Source organism: Chanos chanos, chromosome 10, assembly GCF_902362185.1.
Source record: "Chanos chanos chromosome 10, fChaCha1.1, whole genome shotgun sequence".
In the NCBI taxonomy this organism is placed as follows: Eukaryota; Metazoa; Chordata; class Actinopteri; order Gonorynchiformes; family Chanidae; genus Chanos; species Chanos chanos.
The window spans coordinates 12,506,997-12,529,801 of NC_044504.1; the positions used below are offsets into that span (position 1 = coordinate 12,506,997).

Sequence of the window (22,805 nt, forward strand, 5' to 3'; positions counted from 1 at the left end):
AAGTGTAATTTCTTAAATTACATTTCAGAGATTAACAAAATCATGAACAGAGTGGCAGCCTTCCTTATAGCCATAGGCCTAAGTGACAGAGTAAATAATTAACCGTTACCAAGAGAACGAGATATTAAGACGAGACGTTGGATGTCAGTACGTTAGTCTTGTCGTTTAATTGTAGCTAGATGTTGTCATGAGGGCTGTTGATCAATATAATTAGAGTGATTTTAAAATAGTAGTCGGAGGGATCTGTCAAGTTCTGTCTAAAATTATCGTTTTATTTTAAGGAGGGCGCGGATGTTGTGTATCTCAACACAGAATTTAGAATTAGGTTGGCTTGACATTTTGCACGATATATATTGATCTCTGCTGCCCTCAAGTGGCAAAAAGACATCATGGTTTTATTAAAAGCGGGACCAACCATATATCCCGACATGCCCCGTCCCGCGTTTCCATAGTAGTTTTTTTGTTGACTTACAGCAATGGCGTGCAGTCCATCCCGAGTGTTCGCAGCCCTTATGCCGGCGCACTACTCTGGAGACACGTACGAGAATGAGAACGAACCAAGTTTTTGTCGGGCGGCGAAACAGACCTCTTTCCAGTCCCCTCGCCCGCTGAGAGAGATTCAGGTAACAGGTTGCGCTGAGCTTTGCTCTCCACCGGATCGCGCTACCGTTACAATCAGTGTTAGCAACAGCAAGGAATCGGTCAACGACGTAACTAACAGTATCACGCGCCGAGTTGACTACATACTGCAGACTTTACGACAGCATGAAGTAAAGGTAACTGCAAAGTAACGCCTTTGGTCTCGATAAATATGTAGTATCTGTGTATAGTGGTTTACATTTCTTCGAGGTTAACTTGAAATGACGTAACGGCTTCGATACAAGATGGTCTGCCGTATCTTTATTTGTTTTGAGTACTAACGAGTTCCGTATATCGAAGAATGGTATTTATCCAGCACCAGTGACACTTCATATTCGACAGAATATGGTCACAGACAGTTTATCTTAGTCTGTTTTTCCCTTCTGTAATCGCAATTACTATCGCCTCTGTTACAGGAAGGGGACACAGTCGTAGTGAAACATATCCAGCGAGAAGACGACCTGTATCACATGCAGGCGGAGGTGGGTCACAGCTGGAAACTTTTCATCACTGAGAAATTTGGCAGGATCACACTCAACAGGGCTTGGTCCACTCACATAGCTTTAACATGGATTGTAATGTGTTGATTGTGCAACTCTGCAATCTTACTTGAATTTGTATTGGCTATTTATGTGATATAGGATTGTCTCTCTGTCTGTGTTTGTGTGTGCACTTGTTAGGTGAAGGTGGTATTTTCTGACTTTGAGAGGATGCAGCAGGTACGCTGTGTTTTGATGGAGAAGCTTGACAAGAGTGTGTGTGTTGGAGCCCCGCAATTCACACACACCCCTGAGTGTCTCAGTCTGTTGCGGTAAACGTCCACACCTCTCTCTCTCTCTCTCACAGCAACACATACCCACATATAAACAAACGCTGATACATCCTAATTTAATCAGTCTCGTTCCCACGACCCTTGTCACAGGCGCAGAGTGTGTGTGGCAGCAGTGGAGAGCGCTCGATTGAAAGCCAGCGAGGTGTGTGGCATGCTGGGACAGAGTTTGGGACGGCCGCTGCTTGTCCGAGAGGAGGAGTCTCGAGAATGGGGATGTGGCCAGCAGGAATGTGTGGAGGCCCCGCCTCCACTTCAGGACAGAGTTAAGCGCACATTGGTCTCTGCCTCTTCGCGTGTGTTTGTGACGTTTGAGCTGCAACCTAAGGTCAGATCCAGGAGGAAACTGTGAACACCAAGGATGACAGAAACCTCATTCCAAAATTCGCCAGAGGTTGTGTCTAACTGGTGTCTGTTATATGTATTACATGACTCAAAATGAGAAATTTACACTTTTTAACATAAATGATTTAGAACGATCAGTTTCTTCTCGATGGGGAGGGGGAGTATTCCATGAAGTTACTTTTCATGTTTCTAAATGGTACGACAGCACCTTTTACTTTTTGTGCTCTGAGGTGCAGCATGGAATTGCCACTCACGACAGAGCGGTTGGTGTTTGGTCCATAAGCGGAGCAGCACTTGTGCAGGCCGGGAGTTCATCAGACAATACTTTTATAAAGTTACAGAATAAGACTAGAGAGGCTTCTGCTGAGGAGGCTTAGTTCTCAGTTCCGCAGATAGGAGAGGATAAGGTGCGCAGGCCCTGGGGCCACTTTAGCAGGACCTGGAAACCGTAGTTTTGAACATGCAAGTGGCCAAAAAGAACATTCTGACAGAGAAATGTGTGTGTGTTGCCAGAGAAAATCGGAATCCCTGTAATGGCACTCTCAGTTTATCATCAGTATTGATTCTTCTGTCGCATGGGCGTACTGAAAAAAAAACAACTTCATTTGCATTATAACATATAAAAGACGCAAAAGAGGAGTGAAATCTGTTCTCGTCATAATTAAATCAGCTCTTTATTAATTTATATGCTGGATAGAAAAAAGAATGTATTTTAATTACGTGCATTTGATTAAATATACATAGGAACTCGTTAGGACCTTTAATCTGAATTTTTATATTTATACAGTCTCTTAAAACAGCAATTATTTGACTTGACTCATTCATTGTAAACAGCACCTTTTTGGTTTGCAATATACACAACTCTCTATAAACATATTTTGAAATAAACATGGTTATTCATTGAAGCCGTTATTCATTAAGAAACGGTCTTTCACTGAACAGGTTTCTTTTCATTCCTCTTTTTTTCAGTAGCATGTTTTAACAGCTTTCAAATCAAGATCTGACACTGATCCTTAAATGTCCCAAAATTGCCAGTAATACTGTAGTATCAGTGCACACACTGACCAATTGCATAAGCTGTCATGTCTGCTGGCTCCCTGCTGTTTCAATAATACTGGTCATTTAGGACATAGCATAATGGATAAAAAGGCTTATTTGTTTTGGCTTAGTCTCTGCTTTACATCTTTGACTGCCAGCAGATTACAGAGAAGCATGCTGTCAGAGAACAATCCTGAGCCTGTTCTCTCATACACACATAAACACTCACTCTTTCTCTCTTAGTCATCAGGATAAATCTTCTCAAGCCATTCCTGCATGACAAACTTCTTCCCATCAAAATGCGTGAAGTACTGTTGCAACATGGGAATGTTTGGCTGGAAACACACAAACACACACAGAGTGATTGAGGATAATACTATTCATAAATACACATTTCAAAAACAAACCAAAAAAAAAAAAAATGTTTACACTGCAGAAACATAATGGTGAATAAGAATATTCCATCCAGAGCCATAGTGCTAACAGAGACTCACTCTGGTGGACTGTTTGACGCATTCGTGCACGGAAGAGTGCCGGGGCACTTGAGAAAAAAGTCCAAATGTTTGAGATTAAAGTCAAAATAAACTTTTGAGAAAAAAGTGAAAAGATTTGAGCCAAAAGTCAAAATTAACATTTGGGGACAAAATCAAAAGTTATAAGATTAAAGTCAAAGTAAACTTTTGAGGGGAAAAAAAGCAAAAAGCTTCAAGATAAAACTCTTTTGAGACGAACGTCTAATATCCAGCTATTCAGCTACACTAAGGGCGCTTTCCATTAATCGACTTTAATCACAGAATTTCAACTTTTTTCTCAAAAGTTTATTTTAGCACAAGTCTAAAAACTTTCAATGTTTCCCCTTAAAGTTTATTTTGACTTTTTTGCACTTTTTTTTTTTTTTTACTTTTTCCTGAACATTTTCAATTTATATTTTCCTCATATGTCGCTAATTCTCTTCCATACGTTGGTCATATGAAATGATATTATGCAAGAAAACAGAATGACAGACTTCACAGCATCACAGCTTTCATGGGTCATTTCATATGTACTACAGAGGCAAAAGAAAGGAACAAAAAACAAGAGAGAGATTGTCTGTGTACCATGAATCCTTCCAGAAGCTGCACTCGTGACTGTGGCACATATCCTACCATTAGAGAGGATTCATCAGGACCACTGAACAAAACTTTATAGTGAGGAGAATTCTGCACTCTCTTCAGCTACACACAAAACATACACAACACACACACATAGAGTAAGAAAAAAATCAACTATTAGTGCCTTTATAACTTGTAATCTGCTAAACATGAGTATAATATAGGTTGTGTGTGCGCCTCTAGACAGACTGTGAGAGGAGGTCAATAACCTCTGAGTCGGTGTATCCCTCTCTCTTGATCCACTCAGGTGGTGCTCTGAGTTCTGCATCCCAGCCCACAATTACCCCAACCATGTGGCTGTTCTTCTCCATGATAACCTCTCCAACACGATGTAGCACATACTCTGGCCTGGGACTACGCACCTCATTAGAGGCTAAACACACGCACACACAAGCACATGCATCCATGCACGCACACGCACGCACACACACACACACACACACACACACACATACACAGAGGGAAACACAAAAGTGAAAAAGAGAAAAACACAAAAGTTTTCACTGAGCAGGTATTTGTACTGCACTGGTATGCATATGAGCTGAATTATCCTTAAGAGGCTGTAGTAGTTTGACATTGGTTGACTTCATCCAAAAATAATTTACCACCGGAATGTAGCCTTGTTAGAACTTTGACTCTCGTCACCTGCAAAGTATCCAAAGTCGTTGTCGTTTAGCATCATTTCGAACGGGAGTGGTTCTCCAGGTGGGGTCTCTTCCTCTTCCGCACCAAAGAACCTGTGTGAAACGACCGTTCTTACATACCAAATCCAAAGTCAGAGAGAAACCTAAAGTCGGCCTTTAAATGCGAACAATGCCTCTTTTTTTTCTTTTTTTATTTGACGTAAGCTAATTTTGAATAAATATGGACTCACGTCACTCTTGGCAGCCGACTGCTCATCCAGTCGATCCACGCAGTTAGGTTTAGGTATGATTTTCTTATCTCTCCCCATGCCTTTAAAACACTATGTTTAGAAAAAAAATTTAAATAAAAATATTTTTAAAAAAAAGTCATAAAGGGGTTTAAGATTTAAAGGAGATGTTCTGTAACGCCGTATGTGAACGCGCGCTGCTATTACCTCTTCGTGGCATGGAGACGCTGCGCCGCAGAACCGCCAGTCCATTTGGAGATGAGATATTGCGCGGGTAGCGCAGACAGCAGCAGTGTGAGTTGCATTATCGCTGCGGCTGTGATTTGAGGCATTGCCTTATCTAGCAACCAAAAAGTAAAAGTTGCCAACAGTCTTAAGACAGCAACAGTGTTGATATGCAATTTTTAAAATAAAGTTCTCATCCCATGGTTTTACAGCCCGGCTTACTATGAAATTGTGTAATAACCTTCCCACATTAATGGTTTTGAAACCACATCGCTGAGAATGAAGTTTAACAGGCCCTGTAATAATAATAACTTTATTAGTATCTTGAGGTTCGGATGACTTTTCACACCAAATGACAGACAAGCGCAGGAGTCTTACCTGTACGGGTTCGAGCTGCCACTCTCTCCTTTAAACTGTAATATTACTCCGAAGTAACTATTTGTCGAACATTGCGACTAACTCGCATGTCTTGAAATGGCCTTAGCCAATATGTAACGCTTGAGAGGACGAGATGTTGTCATGCGTGTAACTTAATACGTCTTTTCTGAAACTCGTCTGTTATATTTGCATGAACACTCAGTTTCACTTTGGCACCTGTTGACTTTTATTTACAGAATGAGCAACGTGTGCGCGTCCAATAGCTGTAACCCACGAAGGAATAAATGTGTGCGTCTCTCGCGCCGCCACGTCAGGAACCGGTTGCCGTCTGCCGTCTTTGTGACGCGCAGTAACGAGGGCAGCACTGAAGATGGCAGTGTTCGCCACGATTTCTTCAACTGGACAACGTCGCAATGTGGCCTAAATTACTGTTAAAGCAGCCACGAGTCAGGACAGGTCAGTAAACAAGATAGCGAGACGTTCACATAAACTTAGTCTAATTGTGTACAGAAACTCTCGCAATTATTGCGCCACAAGCACTTGTAGCGGCTACAAGAAGTACTAGCAACATGACAGTTCCATTCTACGCGGCAAAACAGTGACGGTTTGGGGTTTTGGCTCAGCCTTGAAAACCTATAACTTGATATTTAGTAATGCCACTTATAACGTAATGACACTAACAATTATTTTGTAATTACACAAATATTTTTACACTATTACGGTGCTCTCAAAAAGACAAGAGGGCAGATAAACTCAAAAATATTCACCAAAGCATGGAAATGAACAAAAAGAAGACAGCTCATTAAAACACAACTGTTTATTTTTTTTTAAAATATCAGTATGAACTAATAAGACAGCAGAACTCCCTACACATACATTCTATCTTCATGTTTTTTTGCATTTAACTCTGATTTATATATATATTTTTATATATATATATATATATAAAAGTATACAAACTAACATAGAAAGCCCTCCCAACATGAGACTCTGGAGGAAAACAATCCCCCAATCTCCAAAAAATGTGTACACATGTGCCCCTCAGAGGGGCTTACAGGAAGGGAAAGCGGCCCACATGCAGCCGCCAAATGGCTCCGCCCCTCTGATCCAGTCTCACAGGTCACGTGACAGCTGTTTCTGATGTCATGTCTTGCATGATGTGTGGTATGGTGTGGAGGTCACATGATGTGGTAGCACGGTGTTATGTGTTAAGTCAGATATCGTACAAGTTTCATTTGATTACAGGAGAGTATAAAAACGTCAGACAAAAACACATGAGCTTACACACATACACATTCTCGTCACTCTCTCCCTTTGTCTCTCTCTCTCACACACACACACACACACCATGCTTTGGTTCACTGAACCAGGTTTTAAACCCATGGCCTAAGTCGGTACTGTGTTTTCAAACAGCTGACTCAGTCCAGCACTGTTTCAAATAAGCAGGACCCACAAATTCTTAATGGCAACAGAGTAACGATATAGAACTCGAAACCAAATAAAAATCATAACTTTTTAGTCCAGAATCCCTCCTGTCACCACAGTAACATGCTGTACCTCTTTACCTAACACACACACACACACACACACACATATACAGACAATTGGAAATAAAGGGATATGAATTTCAGCAGTGCATCCCAGCAAAAACAAAAGCAATAAAAACATTTGAAATGAAACTTAGTAAAGGAATTAGTGAGAATTTGAAAGTCCTTTACACAACACAACACACACACAAACACACACACACACACACACACACACACACACACACACACACACACACACACACACTATAACAAGGCACATGGCATTGTAATATACAAACAAATATGCCAAATTACTCCCACTGACAGATTTGTACTGTATTACAACTTGGGACCCAAAGAGGTGTTGACATTTAGACAGAAAATTAAATCACTGCTAGTGACGTATCAGATTCAACATTCACGTAAAACTCAACACACACACATACACACGCACACCCACACACACAAAGGAATAACATTCAGCATGCTTTATCTCTTCAATGTTAAAAATAGATTCTTGAAAATGGTTTGATTTGTTGCTATTAGCAACCATTACCATTGCTTTTCGTAATGAAACCATGGAGACATACAAAATATTAAACAGAGCAAGAAAGAGTCAGAAGTTCCATGAACACACACACTCACACACACACACACACACACAGACACGCACACACACATCAACATAGAGAAGAAAAAGTGCTTGCATGAGAAGGTGAATCTCGTAAGTGTCTCAGGACTTGAGTTACACATGTAAACTATCACTCTATAGAGAGACAGAGACAGAGAGAGTTACACACATAAACTATCCATCCTACAGACAGAGAGTGAGAGAAAGAGAGAATTACACAGAAACTACCAATCCTACAGAGACAGAGAAAGAGAGAGATAGAGATAGTGAGAGAGAGTAGTCCAGCAACCATTCTGCATCCCAGCACAACTTTGGAGTGGCTTTTGTGTGTGTGTGTGTGTGTGTGTGTGTATGTGTGTGTGTGTGTGTGTTTAACTGTGTCCCTGAGGACACAGTTATGTTTATGAACTGGAAAAAAAAAATGACAGATACAGGAGGTTGGGGGGTGGGGCCAAGGGGAGGAGGGGCCAGTCTTCTAGGATCACTCTTACAGAGTCACTCACAGGAGTCAAAGAGTCAAGTGTAAGAGTCATAATCAACGTGCCAGAGTTCAAGAGTCAGATAAACAGACTCAGAAAGAGTCCAATAGCAGCAGAAGTGATGTTGCCTCCCCCTAAAAGAACCATGGGACAGCGGTTGGGGGGGTGGAGGAGGCAGACAGATAGTTTGCCGTGGTTACCAGCCTATGAGGTTAGCCTTGGCCTTCTCCGTCAGCTTACGGACCCGGCCTTTGCTTGAGGTGCCAAAGGTGATTGACACATCCTCAAACAGAAGCTGTCTCTGCTCTTCCTCCGAGTCTTCCTCATTATAGAAGGCAGTCCGACGGCCCTGGTTACGCGTCCTCATAGGCCCTTTCGAGCTTCCGTCCTGCCCTGATTCCGACTCGTCCAGTTCTGGGACCTCCCCCAGGGCAGGAACAGGGACAGGGATGGGGGGCGTGGCCTCCTCGTTGCTACGGCGACTACTTCTCCTCAGAGCTACAGGAGTCGAGGGTACCGGGATGGGCGGGGCCGTTTCCGACGTCTTGACCAATCGTGGTCTACCCCTGCGGGGCCTCTCCGGAGGTTCTGGACCTGAGTCTGATAAGACACCGTCCTGAGTGGAGGAAGAAGCTCCAGCTTCATCGCTGGTCGACTGCTCAGGCTCGTGTTCGTTTGAGGCATTTCTCCTCATGGCCTCCAGTTCTTTCTTACTCTTCCTCCCTCGCTTTTTACCAGGGGGGCGAGGTACAGGGGCAGGCTCAGGTACCACCACCGTCCTTATTTGGGTTTCTGATTTTGGTCTTCGTCCTCTTCGGCCCACGCCCAAGGTCACGTGACTACTGTGGCCATTCAGATGAATACTATTCTGAGCAACTGAGTTATGATGTACCGGACCTGAGAGAGAGAGAGAGAGAGAGAGTAAATCCAGACTGAAGAGATGCAGACAGAATCTGAGATGCTTTAATTATTTTTTCAAAGCAATAAAATACTCATATTTACTGGCCAATACACTCAAAATCATTCATACGACTCTCTGTATAACATGCTGTCCCTGGCAAAAGTCATACTTTAGTTATTAAAAGATGCACAAGCTACTTTATATATACATTTATTCAAAACATACTGAGTGACCCTTTAGCTGTTCCCATTAACAGATTCATCTCAGGGGTAAAGCTCACAGACCTGGGGTGTGTCTCACAGGGGTGCGCAGCTTTCTCCGTGCCCTTTCTCTCAGTCCTCCCTCATTTCCAGGGGACACTGATGCATTCTCTGTCTCCTTGGAGATCCCTGGAGGTGTGTGGGAATTCTGAGCTCGAAGGGTTCTGGAGGAGGGCTCAGCTACACTCTTACTGTGAGTAGGTGCTGGAGGCGGCGCTGGAGGAGAAGGGGGCGGGTCTGAGGGTTGCGACCCGAAACGTGCTGAGCTGCGAGTTCGGACGGTGGCAGCAGCAGGCTCCGCCTTTCCGTTGACGTGTGGAAGATTCTGCCGGAGCGAGGGCGGCCGAGAGGCGGCAGATGGAGTGGGCGCAGCTGCAACGTCAGTAGAGGGAGTCGGTCGAGAAGTGACACGCCTTTTTCTTTCAGGGCTGTGATAGGACGAGATGGATCATTGGTTAACCAATTACATAGAAGCATTTCACAACGACACTGCAAAAAGTATATTCTGACCAATCAGTGGATGGAGTACCTGGAGGCTGTACTGGAGGGGGAGGAGCTTCCTCTTCTCCTCTTCATTGTCTGCCTGGTCAGACGTTCTGTGTGCAAACGCTGTCGTGTCAACCGGTCACTATGGAGATGCTGGACAGATTTATACTCTGCCAAGATGGAACTGAAATGTTCTTCGAACAGTGCAGAGAGACGTAGATTCATACTGTAGATCTACACACACACGCGCGTACACACACACACACACACACACACACAAGACTGTTAATTTATGCATTGATAACAAGAACATTTTTGGTAAAGAGCAAATGAAACAGTTAAATTCGGCAGAGTTAGGTAAAATAACATCTGATTCTCATTTCTCACCCTTGACCTCTTGCTGGGTGTGTAGGCCTTGGAGTTGCTAAAAATGAGGCGGACGTCTTTACAGAGATCCATGGGAGATTCATATCCTCCACCCAACAGAGTCGCTAGGACCGTTCCAAAGTCCATGGGCGTGTCGACAATGTCCAAGTAATCCTGAGACACGGAGACAGACAGGCAGAGAAATACTTAGACAATAACTCTAACAGATGTTTCTCTTTAAGCAAAAAAGGTACATACAAGTTGTTTTTCATTCATTTTCATGAAGTTGAAAAAGTTTATATTTGTTGACTGCTCCTTTTTTAAGTAATGAGGACCGTCAATAAATTGTTCAGATATTTGACGACACTGGGGTAATCATCATTCAGTTAGAGAGGATTCCAAAGTCCCAAACCCCATTTGAATATCAGAGTTGGAGTTTACAAAGAAATGTTTTGCCTGCTTTGGCTATTTCCCCAGTTTAGCAACAGAAAGGTGATATAATTAAAATACATTTTAATGAAAATTGTGGGTGTATTTTAAATGGTTATTAAAAACAGCCAATAGAAACAGTTTATAAAATATGAATGTGTGTGTGTCTTTGTGTGAGTGTGTGTGCGTGTGAGTGTATGTGTGTGTGTGTATTTGTTTACAGGGTACTCCTGCAAGTCCACAGGCTCTCTAAAAGGCTCGGAGTCTTCACACTGAAAGATGAGGTCCAGGAGTTCTTTACATCTCTCTTTCCAGGCCTGAGGGTCCTGACACTGGGCCTTATTCCTCAGAGTCCTCAGCATGGGCTGTCGCTGGCCCTGTCAATGCACATAACCTCGTCATATCAACCCGATCCACCAATCAGAATTGATCATATCAACACGATCCACCAATCAAAACTGATATCAACACGTTCCACCAATCAAAACCGATCATATCAACACAATCCACCAATCGAAACGGATCATATCAACACAATCCACCAATCAAAACTGATAGTATCAACACAATCCACCAGTCGAAACTGATCATATCAACACAATCCACCAATCAAAACTGATCATATGCTCATCAGTACACTACCAAGTTTCCCGGTCCTGAACAGCAAACGAAGACTGTAGAAAACTCTAAACACTGAAGGTCCAGATATCATTCCAAACTCACCCGAAAAAAAAAGACTGCATGGAACTCCAAGCACTTAAAATCCAGATATCATTCCAAAGTCACCCGAAAAAAAGGAGCGTTAACACACTGTATACTGTTTGTGAAGTGCCTCTTCCTTTGCTATCACAAACACCTTTTCTACTGAGCGGGATACAGTGACAAACAAATGTAAAAATAACTAAACTCAAATACCCACAGGAGTGGGAGTGGTCTGTCTACAGTCAGCTGGGCCACATGCAGAGTGCTTTTTCAGCACACTCACAAGGAGACAAACCAGTACATCAGTTTAACTGCACTGTGTGGAAACATTACATTTCCCGTCTATAGACAAGAGGGGTGACACCATATATTCAGCTCAGGGTGCAGTCCCACATTGTGGTACTGGCTGGGTGATGCAACATTTCCATTACACAATTATCTGTACGCAGTCTACCCACCTGTGAAAGGTAGACAATTTTTTAGAGTGAAAATGATATTTTTCTTCTCACCCTTCCCACAGTGTAGACATATACACACACATAACTAACACAGAGAATCAGTCAAGAACAAGGGGAACAGCGTTTTCCTAAGAGGCTATACTGTGTCCCTTTTCTCCTGTAATTAGGTTTGAAGACAATGTGTGGATTATTAAGTGAAGTAGTCTTACTACTGTTGTAAGACTAAAGTTAGACATGTTTTTTCTGCTCTAGTTGTACAGGTCCACAGGATAACACATTTCTGTTTGAGTGCTACACTAAGATCCCCAATTACATTAAGCATCCAAGGCCTGAATAAGTTTCATCAGATGTGTTAAGTGTTGAACTAAACCTGTCTACTACCCTACCTGATAAAAAAAAAAAGAGATGATGTCTTTAAACTGCCACTGCCATGACAGAGACAACCTCATCACACCTCATGCAAACGGATGACATCATCAAAACACAAACGTAAAGTAACAGCGATGTAACAATGAAGTGACTCAGTGAAGAGATTATGGGGGGGGGGGGGTTAAGGAACTAACTGCTGTGGGGATCTGTTATAATGAACCTATCATAGACCGCTTGCTACAGTGAGATCTGATACATACTGATGATCTTTAGAGCAGGGAGCTATGAGTCAGAAAGACGCGGATGCCATTATAACCATTCAGCTGCAACACAACCTCAGCCTGCCAATCTCAAGTATACAGCGAGCAGGGCTTTCTCTTTTAACACAAAACCAATGTTTTCCAAGCTCTTACCTTCTTTGTGCGTGTTGACGTACCAGGAGCATCAGGTTCCTCGTCCTCGTCTTCATCCTGGATCGTCATGGAAACAAACACAATGTCAAAGCCTGGTTGTCTTGTCTTTATCGTTTATATTAGTGCTATGTTATTACCACACACACCTGTTGACACACCCATGACACCAGGGCCTTATATTCAGCTGAGTGTGTGTGGGGTGAAAGAGACAGTTTACGTTGATTGTGACAGAGACTGCTGCCTTCCTCATACTATTGTATGTGTTTGTGTGTGTGTGTGTGGCATGTGTGAGAAGCAGAGTTTACATACATCACTTGTGTCAGAGAATGCTGCTTTCTTCATACTGTTGTACAGTGGAATAATATCAGTGCAACTTTGGTCCCTGTATGACACAGAACGGAATAAACCACTTAGACATTCCACGGACGAAGAAGGAAACACTAATACAATCCTAACCGTGGTACAATCCATTTTTTTGTAAGCCAGTGTTAACAGAAAAAAAGCATTGTGTATCATACTTGATAAACTGCAGCATGAGGTCAGACACAAATTTGGCTGTTTTGACGATGAAGGCTCCAGGCTCGTTAAACGTCCGTGCATTGTGTTCGATGTAACGAACCTCCCACATCAGAGACGACATTCGCCTGTTGACAGAGCACAACCAACACATGAACTGACTCTGACACAAAACAATAAAGGGATTTTAGCAGGGTAATTCCCTGTAATTCCCCTCCACAGACTCATCTGTCAAAACCCCATAAGCAGGTCTGCATTAGGACACAGGCGAGTAAGTGTGGTTTGACCATGGAAGTCCTCCGTTCCTCTTTTTCAACATTATTCTCAGACCATCACAGGCCTTTCCTCAGAGCAAAGTGTCACTGTGTGAGTATATGTGAATATCTGTATGTGACCATGTATGAGTGTGGGAGAGAGTACATATGCAAAGTTGTGAGTTGTGTGTGTGTGTGTGAGACTGTGTGTGTTTGTGTGTGTGTGCGTGTGTTAGTGTGTGTTTGTGTCTGTGTATGTTATGTGTGTGTTACGTGCATATGCGTGTGCGTACATGTGTATGTGTGAGTGTGTGTGTGTGTGTGTGTGTGTGTGTGTGTGTGTGTGTGTGTGCATGTGCTGACCTGTAGAATCGGTTTTTCAGGCGATTCTTGATGGTGCTCAGGTCAGTAACATAGGCAACTACAGTGCAGTATGTGGGATATGCCTGCAGATCCACTGGTGATGCAAAAGGAGCAGCCACATCTGGGAGAGAGGGAAGGAAGGAGGGAAGAGAGAGAGGGAAAAAAAGAGAGTGAGGGATGATCATCATTGCAGTATGCCGTAAAATATCACTGAGGTAGATTAGTTTGTTTTGATGTCCATTAGCTCTGAGATGGTGTTCACTATACCCAAACCACACTGGAGCACTGCTGTGAAAGCACACCTGGACAAAGTCAAACTGGAAACAGTCCGGACGCTGTCTTTCTTCCACATACATTTAAAGCAGGATGTCAAACTCAGCCACTCCAAGCCTGCATTTATAGTCTTATCATGATCTCTATGACTACTTAACTCGCCTCCAGATCCACAGAGGGTAAGTAATTCCCTCTACTCTGCTGAGACTCTACCACTGCACAACCAGTGTAAGAGGGTGAAGACCTGTGTGTGTCCTCCAGTGTAACCAGCATAAGAGGGTGAAGACCTGTGCATGTGTCCTCCAGTGTAACCAGTCTAAGAGGGTGAAGACCTGTGCATGAGTCCTCCAGTGTAACCAGTCTAAGAGGGTGAAGACCTGTGTGTGTCCTCCAGTGTAACCAGTGTAAGAGGGTGAAGACCTGTGTGTGTCCTCCAGTGTAACCAGTGTAAGAGGGTGAAGACCTGTGTGTGTCCTCTAGTGTAACCAGTGTAAGAGGGTGAAGACCTGTGTGTGTGTCCTCCAGTGTAACCAGTGTAAGAGGGTGAAGACCTGTGTGTGTGTCCTCCAGTGTAACCAGTGTAAGAGGGTGAAGACCTGTGTGTGTCCTCTAGTGTAACCAGTGTAAGAGGGTGAAGACCTGTGTGTGTGTCCTCCAGTGTAACCAGTGTAAGAGGGTGAAGACCTGTGTGTGTGTCCTCCAGTGTAACCAGTGTAAGAGGGTGAAGACCTGTGTGTGTCCTCCAGTGTAACCAGTGTAAGAGGGTGAAGACCTGTGCATGTGTCCTCCAGTGTAACCAGTCTAAGAGGGTGAAGACCTGTGTGTGTCCTCAAATACATGTGGAGTAAGTCAGTGTTTTTCAACAATCAGCAGTTGAAAAACACTGGCTTACAAAACTGCTGGAATATAGATGAAGCCAGTGTAGCCATTGAAGTGTAGTGTGTTTTGAAGGTCCACTGTGTGTGTGTGTGTGATCACACCTCTCACACAACTGTGGCTGTGTGTCAATGCTTCAGACAGATTACTGTGCGTTACATCACCTTAATACATATCTTATTTACAGTTGGGAGAATGGAAACACAAAGAGAATAAGTCCACAGAACTGACACTGCACAGTCTCCCTGTTCTCCTTGAAGTGTGATAAGGGGCAACACACCCGGCGCTGTACTGATGCCAAACGAATCTCATATTAATGCTGGGATTCAAACTCAGCATAATTTACTGCTAAGATCCCCTGACATCTTAACTATGAATTACAGCACATTTCAACAGGTACTAAAACACAATACCTCCCCAAAGCACTGGGGATGAGTGAGTCTTCTGTGCTGCCATTTAGCTCCAGATTATTTATTTACAGATTTGGTTTACCGCCTGACTCCAGTAACAGGTCGTTGAAACAGCGGTGAGATGCTAAGTGCTGTACCTAACGTGCAGAGCTGGTCGATTCCGGCGATGATGCGTTCACACTCTTCATCACGTGTGCGTGAGCCCCACTCTCCCTCCAGAGGCTTATACAGCAGAGCCCTGTGCTCCTCCTCAGTCAGAGGGACACTCAACCCCAGCTCATCTGGAAACACAGCTACACACACACACACACACACAGAGAGAGGGAGAGAGAGACAGAGAGAGAGATTAACAATACGAACCATCCATACCATGTCAGCCTTCATTTACAGCACTAAGTAAAAAGCTAACAAAGGAACTGATACCCTCCATTTAACAGCCGTTACCATGACAACAGGCCTCTCCAGGCCTTCCATTTCACAATACCAATTTAAAGAGCTGCCTCTCCATCCACAACGAGGCTAATTAGTATGTGTGAGTGTATGTGTGTGTGTGTGTGTGCGCCTGCGTACGCGTGCAACTGTGTGTGAGTGTATGTAAGGAACACAAAGCAAGAATGACACAGGCTCTGTACATTTGTTTGTTTGGGGTGTGTGTTTGTGTATTACCCTCATTGGGAATCTCCTCCATGTCCCACGGACTCATTTTCTCTGTGTCTCCATTGTCCCAACTGTAAACAGGAAACGCATCATTAATGTGATGCAACACACAATAACCTCTCAGAGGGGTTAACAGTCACAGCGATATGTGAGAAATGTGAACACACATAGACACACATACATACACACACACACGCACACACACACACACACTTAGTACGACAAATCTACAAGTCAAAACAAAACTTTCACTGTCAGTACAATTTGACTTTGACCTTCTGATACATGAGCTGAAGCTGAAGAGGAACAAGTCTGTTACTGATGAGGAACCAGTTTGTCTGTTTGCTCAGATGAGACAGGCTGAGACTAATTCTGTAAAGATTATATACCCCATACTGAGACAGACATTCACTATCCTCCTGACAGAGCCAGTCTTGTCCACTCTGTCTGCATCTGAAAAGCAGACTCAACTCCACATGTGTTTGTTTGGAACAGGTGATATTACATGAGACTTTCAATCTCTCAGTAACTTGTCCTCAAATCACGACTTCATTTAGTATACATTTCCAGATAAGTCTGGTAAGCACCAAACTAATTCAAAGAACTCAAACAGAAACTATAGCTATGACATATGACATTCACACTGTACTATCAAAAAGCCCCTCATAATTCTGTACAAAACGTTACAGATTTTAAGGGTGAAATGTCACAGACACAAACTGGCACAGAGTTGTGGACCAGACACACTATATATGCATATTCTTATACAAATGGGGGGAGCACAGCGGGAAAACGTTTGACTGCCATTATCTCGACGCTGTGTATGTGACGAATAAACACTTGAAACTTGAAACTTTCAACTTGCACTGACAAGAATAACCTAACAGCTAGCAGCTGAAGTTCTACTCAGCGTGAATGGTAACGTGACATGGTCATATTGTACACACGGGCCAATATTCAATTCATTAAAATGTTACACTAAACTAACAATAAAGGTTTTCGACTGTAAGATTATGTGTATCGATTGAAGAGATGTTCAGGTAAACATTCTGACCTCACACTCCTTCATGACTGTTGTTTACACTCATCACAGACACGACCGCCTGTTTTGTTTTTTGCAAAGTGTTTGCAATATGCAAAGGGAAATGATTTGGACTGTGCACTGTATGCTTTTCTTCTTTGATCTCTGAAGTCAGTTCTCTTCCTATCTCAAATGTCTTTTAACTTAACAACAGTTCTTCTTCTTCTTTTCATTATTATGATTATTATTATTATTATTATTATTATCATTATTATTATTATTTCCAGATTTCCAGGTGTTTGTTAATTTCACATTGTAAACATCCCTTCATGTAATAATTATTCAGCACACTTAATTACCTCGCATTGGACTACCTCCATGGGCACATAATCTGTCTATTTTGCACAATCTGTCTCTGTGACTGTCTCTGTGTGTTGAGTAAGGACGAGAACCAGAATGTCTGTGTGTGTTGAGTAAGGACAGATCAGACTGTCTGTGTCTGTTGAGTAAGATCAGACCAGACTGTCTGTGTGTGTGTGTGTGTGTTGAGTAAGGACAGATTAAACTGTCTGTGTGTGTTGAGTAAGGACAGATCAGACTGTCTGTGTGTGTGTGTGTGTGTGTGTTGAGTAAGGACAGACCAGACTGTCTGTGTGTGTGTGTGTGTGTGTGTTGAGTAAAGACAGACCAGACTGTCTGTGTGTGTGTGTGTGTTGAGTATGGTCAGACCAGAATGTCTGTGTGTGTTGAGTAAGGACAGATCCAACTGTCTGTGTCTGTGTGTGTTGAGTAAGGTCAAACCAGACCAGACTGTCTCTGTGTGTTGAGTAAGGACAAGAACCAGAATGTCTGTGTGTGTTGAGTAAGGACAGATCAGACTGTCTGTGTCTGTGTGTGTTGAGTATGGTCAGACCAGACTGTCTGTGTCTGTGTGTGTTGAGTAAGGACAGACCAGACTGCCTGTGTATATGTGTGTTGAGTAAGGACAGATCAGACTGTCTGTGTGTGTCTGTGTGTGTTGAGTAAGGTCAGACAAGACTGTCTGTGTGTGTTGAGTAAGGACAGATCAGACTGTCTGTGTGTGTGTGTGTGTGTTGAGTAAGGACAGATTAAACTATCTGTGTGTGTTGAGTAAGGACAGATCAGACTGTGTCTGTGTGTGTTGAGTAAGGACAGACCAGACTGTCTGTGTGTGTGTGTGTGTTGAGTAAGGACAGATCAGACTGTCTGTGTGTGTGTGTGTGTGTGTTGAGTAAGGACAGACCAGACTGTCTGTGTGTGTGTGTGTGTGTGTGTTGAGTAAAGACAGACCAGACTGTCTGTGTGTGTGTGTGTGTTGAGTAAGGTCAGACCAGAATGTCTGTGTGTGTTGAGTAAGGACAGATCCAACTGTCTGTGTCTGTGTGTGTTGAGTAAGGTCAAACCAGACCAGACTGTCTCTGTGTGTTGAGTAAGGACAAGAACCAGAATGTCTGTGTGTGTTGAGTAAGGACAGATCAGACTGTCTGTGCCTGTGTGTGTTGAGTATGGTCAGACCAGACTGTCTGTGTCTGTGTGTGTTGAGTAAGGACAGACCAGACTGCCTGTGTATATGTGTGTTGAGTAAGGACAGATCAGACTGTCTGTGTGTGTCTGTGTGTGTTGAGTAAGGTCAGACAAGACTGTCTGTGTGTGTTGAGTAAGGACAGATCAGACTGTCTGTGTGTGTGTGTGTGTGTTGAGTAAGGACAGATTAAACTATCTGTGTGTGTTGAGTAAGGACAGATCAGACTGTGTCTGTGTGTGTTGAGTAAGGACAGACCAGACTGTCTGTGTATATGTGTGTTGAGTAAGGTCAGACCAGAATGTCTGTGTGTGTTGAGTAAGGTCAGACCAGACTGTCTGTGTCTGTGTGTGTTGAGTAAGGTCAGACCAGACCAGACTGTCTGTGTGTGTTGAGTAAGGACGAGAACCAGAATGTCTGTGTGTGTTGAGTAAGGACAGATCAGACTGTCTGTGTCTGTGTGTGTTGAGTAAGGACAGACCAGACTGTCTGTGTATATGTGTGTTGAGTAAGGTCAGACCAGACTGTCTGTGTGTGTTGAGTAAGGACAGATCAGACTGTCTGTGTGTGTGTGTGTGTGTGTTGAGTAAAGACAGACCAGACTGTCTGTGTATATGTGTGTTGAGTAAGGTCAGACCAGAATGTCTGTGTGTGTTGAGTAAGGACAGATCAGACTGTCTGTGTGTGTGTGTGTGTGTGTTGAGTAAGGTCAGACCAGACTGTCTGTGTGTGTTGAGTAAGGACAGATCAGACTGTCTGTGTCTGTGTGTGTTGAGTAAGGTCAGACCAGACTGTCTCTGTATGTTGAATAAGGACAGACCAGACTGTCTGTATATATGTGTGTTGAGTAAGGACAGATCACACTGTCTGTGTGTTGAGTAAGGTCAGACCAGACTGTCTGTGTCTGTGTGTGTTGAGTAAGGTCAGACCAGACCAGACTGTCTGTGTGTGTTGAGTAAGGACAGACCAGACTGTCTGTATGTGTAGAGTAAGGACAGATCAGACTGTCTGCGTCCAAGTGTGTTGAGTAAAGTCAGACCAGACTGTCTGTGTATATGTGTGTTGAGTAAGGACAGATCAGACTGTCTGTGTGTGTTGAGTAAGGACAGATCCGACTGTCTGTGTCTGTGTGTGTTGAGTAAGGACAGATCCAACTGTCTGTGTCTGTGTGTGTTGAGTAAAGTCAGACCAGACTGTCTGTGTATATGTGTGTTGAGTAAGGACAGATCAGACTGTCTGTGTATATGTGTGTTGAGTAAGGTCAGACCAGACTGTCTGTGTGTGTTGAGTAAGGACGGACCAGACTGTCTGTGTCTGTGTGCTTTGAGTGAAGACTGACCAGACGTAGTAACATTGGAACAGGCTGTCTGTGTCTGCGTGTGTGTTAAGGAAGGACGGACAGACATTGTAACATTCAAACACGCTGTGTGTGTGTGTGTGTGTGTGTGCGTGTACTGAGTAAAGACTAACCAGACGTTGTAACATTGGAACAGGCTGTCTGGATACTGAGGCTGAAAGGGCTCCTGGCTCTCAATCGTTCCAAACCACCAAGCGTCATCGATAACAGACCGGAACCGGTCACCTAGCACACACACACACACACACATATCATCAGCACCGAACACACACTAATACACACATACACACCATCAACACTAAACACACACTAATACACACACACTAGGCATCAATACTAAACACACACTAATACACACATACAAACCGTCACACTAAACACACACTAATACACGCACATCCTCGGCACGACACATACATACACTCACTTATACCTACAGGCATAAATGCAGTACACCTAATGCTTTGGGTTTAAACCCACTAGGCAAATTCCCTTAGCCCTGCACTATTACCAGCGCTCTAACCATATCAGTCACTCTACTTACCTATCCTCCACTGACGCTGTCTGGCCTCGTCAAACTGCTGACGCAGCACCAGGAAGTCAATAACGTCAGGCATGTCATGGTATCTACGGGGGAGGAAGAGAGAAGCGTTTGTAAGGATATCTGAGGTTCCTTTCATTCTTTCATAAAAACACCTTTTCATAAAAAAACACCCACTCTCTCAAAGCTTATTAAGGAAGTCAAATGGCCTTAGGAGTTCCTGCGTTCCTACGTGTTCCTGTGATGTCAAAGTCACTCCTAAATGGAGTTCGACCCAAAAATAACTCCAACTTCACCAAACATGACCCAATTACACACGGGTCCAAAAAAAATCTAATTTTGCACAAATAGATGTGTCAACTGGCATTTAGAGAAGGCTCTTATTACGAGCTACATTTTATTGTTTTGATACAGTTCCCTTAGTGCTCCCATGATGCAGTCTGATAATGAAACAATATCCTTAAGTACTTCCTCCAGTCATTAGTAGAGTAATAAGTTAGTTACTGCAAAAATCCAAGCAACATCACAGCATTATTACTTTCAGCCTATTATTGCTGCTCTTGGTGTTGATGTGATTTGTCAAATTGTATGGGGACTTTCATCTTCCACTCAAACAGATTCACTCAGTGGGGCTATTCACTCAAGTTTGCTGGGATCAGAGTCAAAATTCCACACATAAAAACACTGTTGAAAAGGTGCATCAGGAAGTAAAATAGGACTGTTTGCATCAGTAGTCAATTAACGTAACGTATTTGCTTGTTCGTTTTGTATTTACTACACAGGCAAATGAGCTGTCATTACTGGTGTCATTAGAAAACTTGGCCACTTTGAGGCTCTGTTTTTAAAAGAATGACAATAAACATTCAACAAGGACAACAACTGTCCTCCTCAAGGAAATTCTCAACTAAAAAGACAAAACAGTCAAACTATCCAAGAAATATTCAAAGAATCAAAATATGCATGTAGAAAGGCGGGTTTTTTCCGCTACAACTGTAATCCACCTCCAACCGTAATAAAATGTAAACTTTGACCTTCAGCTGCTCTCAACTCTAATGCTCAGAAAACAAACAAATATGACTATTTTACTGAATCTACTGTGTGTCTGAAATCTAATACTCAGAAAACAAAGACATATGACTACTTTACTGGATCTACTGGGTGTCCAATACTCTGAACGCAAACAAAAGTCACTACTTTACCAAGTGTTCTGTATGTCTGAACACTAATGTTCAAAAACAAACAAAAGTCACTACTTTACCAAGTGTTCTGTATGTCTGAACACTAATGTTCTAAAAACAAACAAAAGTCACTACTTTACCAAGTGTTCTGTATGTCTGAACACTAATGTTCTAAAAACAAACAAAAGTCACTACTTTACCAAGTGTTCTGTATGTCTGAACACTAATGTTCTAAAAACAAAAGTCAGCACATCACTAAGTCTATTGTAGGCATATAGCAGTGTTTCTCAGCTCCATGTCCGATATGTCTTTGGTTTAATCCTCCATCATCAGGACTGACTGAGCCAATGAAGGATTTGATGATTAGTTGATCAATAAAATCAGGTGTGTTAGACCTGGGCACAGGGGATCTCCTGTCATTCAGAATAAATCAGTGAAATGATGGTAGTTAAGAGACACCACGTGTGCGTGTGTGCTGTACTCACTTCATGGAGAACGAGCCGCCCGTGAGTTTGCCTGTGTCTGGGTCTAAGAAGGCCAGCTTCAGACAGCAGAGTGTAGGCAGACCCACCTCGTACTTAATCCCAACTATCTTCATCAGCTCCTGCTCCTACACGCACACACACACACACACACACATATCATTAATGTCACTCAGTGTCTCCTCTCTTAATCAGTTCATCCATTTCCCAGTCCAATGTTGTCTGTAGGTCTCTCAGTCCCTTACAGATACAGGGATTGTATCTTATCTTTTACCATCAGTGACATAAAATAACATAGAAAGACTGACACTCAGTCTGTGATCTTTTCCTAAAGCTGTTAGTCTCGACTTCACTTTTCAGCTTGAGTCAAACCGTTTACGCGGTCAGTCACTCTCACTGTATTACCCGTGTAGCAGCTCAAGGTCGCGCACAGTCAAAGGATCGTTCCAAGATTTGTGCACAAGCTAAGACTGCTCACAAAAGTTTTTCTTTCAAATTTCTCTATAAACTAATCTAATCTGGGCCAGTACTCATGTCTCTAGTAAGCGTGATTCTGTAAAGATACGGGATGACTAAACCAACTAACCTTGACCACAGCAGATGTGAGAAAACACAAAGAATATTAATTCAAATACAGAGCGGCAGACACATAGACACAGGGCAGTGTTAGATGGAATTCAATACCCGGAGCTCCATTTTGTGCCAGGGCTGTTTCTTGGGGTTGATGCTGAAGATCTTGTTTCGTTTGGCCATTTCCACATAAGCCTCATGCCCCTGACGGAAGTAATACACCTGCACAGATGCATACACTGTTACTGCTCTTCTAAGAAATGTG

At 43.0% G+C, this 22,805-nt stretch overlaps 3 protein-coding genes across 4 annotated transcripts in view; 1 reads left to right on the plus strand and 2 right to left on the minus strand.

Moving 5' to 3' along the window:
* The first annotated feature begins 476 nt into the window (after positions 1 to 476).
* irak1bp1 (interleukin-1 receptor-associated kinase 1 binding protein 1) lies at positions 477 to 1,820 on the plus strand. The gene is made up of 4 exons (XM_030787306.1): positions 477 to 776; positions 1,056 to 1,121; positions 1,320 to 1,450; positions 1,562 to 1,820. Exons 1-4 carry the CDS (start codon positions 477 to 479, stop codon positions 1,818 to 1,820), a joined length of 756 nt encoding a protein of 251 aa, XP_030643166.1.
* Positions 1,821 to 2,566: 746 nt separating this feature from the next.
* LOC115823148 (uncharacterized) lies at positions 2,567 to 5,672 on the minus strand. Of its 2 annotated transcripts, XM_030787173.1 has the most exons (7): positions 5,477 to 5,672; positions 5,081 to 5,213; positions 4,877 to 4,966; positions 4,648 to 4,739; positions 4,212 to 4,375; positions 3,949 to 4,065; positions 2,567 to 3,186 (listed from the first exon to the last, which is right to left on the minus strand). In XM_030787173.1, the coding sequence occupies exons 2-7, from the start codon at positions 5,203 to 5,205 to the stop codon at positions 3,091 to 3,093; spliced, it is 684 nt and encodes a 227-aa protein (XP_030643033.1). In that variant the 5' UTR covers positions 5,206 to 5,213; positions 5,477 to 5,672; the 3' UTR covers positions 2,567 to 3,090. The 2 variants fall into 2 exon arrangements, with proteins under 2 accessions (XP_030643033.1, XP_030643034.1); XM_030787174.1 differs by lacking the exon at positions 3,949 to 4,065.
* Positions 5,673 to 8,110: 2,438 nt separating this feature from the next.
* phip (PHIP subunit of CUL4-Ring ligase complex) overlaps positions 8,111 to 22,805 on the minus strand; it is a 36,653-nt gene continuing 21,958 nt past the window's right edge. Inside the window, exons 26-40 of the mRNA XM_030785833.1 lie at positions 22,655 to 22,762; positions 21,974 to 22,098; positions 20,314 to 20,396; positions 19,883 to 19,994; positions 15,858 to 15,919; positions 15,329 to 15,484; positions 13,633 to 13,753; positions 13,018 to 13,143; positions 12,809 to 12,881; positions 12,500 to 12,556; positions 10,779 to 10,934; positions 10,150 to 10,302; positions 9,806 to 9,996; positions 9,301 to 9,704; positions 8,111 to 9,012 (exon numbers count right to left, since the gene is read on the minus strand). Coding sequence (XP_030641693.1) covers positions 8,312 to 9,012; positions 9,301 to 9,704; positions 9,806 to 9,996; positions 10,150 to 10,302; positions 10,779 to 10,934; positions 12,500 to 12,556; positions 12,809 to 12,881; positions 13,018 to 13,143; positions 13,633 to 13,753; positions 15,329 to 15,484; positions 15,858 to 15,919; positions 19,883 to 19,994; positions 20,314 to 20,396; positions 21,974 to 22,098; positions 22,655 to 22,762 — 2,628 coding nt within the window. The 3' untranslated portion in view covers positions 8,111 to 8,311. The remainder of the gene's footprint in view (positions 9,013 to 9,300; positions 9,705 to 9,805; positions 9,997 to 10,149; positions 10,303 to 10,778; positions 10,935 to 12,499; positions 12,557 to 12,808; positions 12,882 to 13,017; positions 13,144 to 13,632; positions 13,754 to 15,328; positions 15,485 to 15,857; positions 15,920 to 19,882; positions 19,995 to 20,313; positions 20,397 to 21,973; positions 22,099 to 22,654; positions 22,763 to 22,805) is intronic.

Excerpts from the sequence above, each read along its gene's own strand:
- irak1bp1 (XM_030787306.1), top strand. The coding sequence starts at position 477 with ATGGCGTGCAGTCCATCCCGAGTGTTCGCAGCCCTTATGCCGGCGCAC. Across the intron at positions 777-1,055 it reads TACGACAGCATGAAGTAAAG|GAAGGGGACACAGTCGTAGT; the intron begins GTAACTGCAAAG and ends CCTCTGTTACAG. Across the intron at positions 1,451-1,561 it reads GAGTGTCTCAGTCTGTTGCG|GCGCAGAGTGTGTGTGGCAG; the intron begins GTAAACGTCCAC and ends CCCTTGTCACAG.
- LOC115823148 (XM_030787173.1), bottom strand. The coding sequence starts at position 5,205 with ATGCCTCAAATCACAGCCGCAGCGATAATGCAACTCACACTGCTGCTG. Across the intron at positions 4,967-5,080 it reads CGTCTCCATGCCACGAAGAG|TGTTTTAAAGGCATGGGGAG; the intron begins GTAATAGCAGCG and ends TTCTAAACATAG. Across the intron at positions 4,376-4,647 it reads CGACTTTGGATACTTTGCAG|CCTCTAATGAGGTGCGTAGT; the intron begins GTGACGAGAGTC and ends GCGTGTGTTTAG.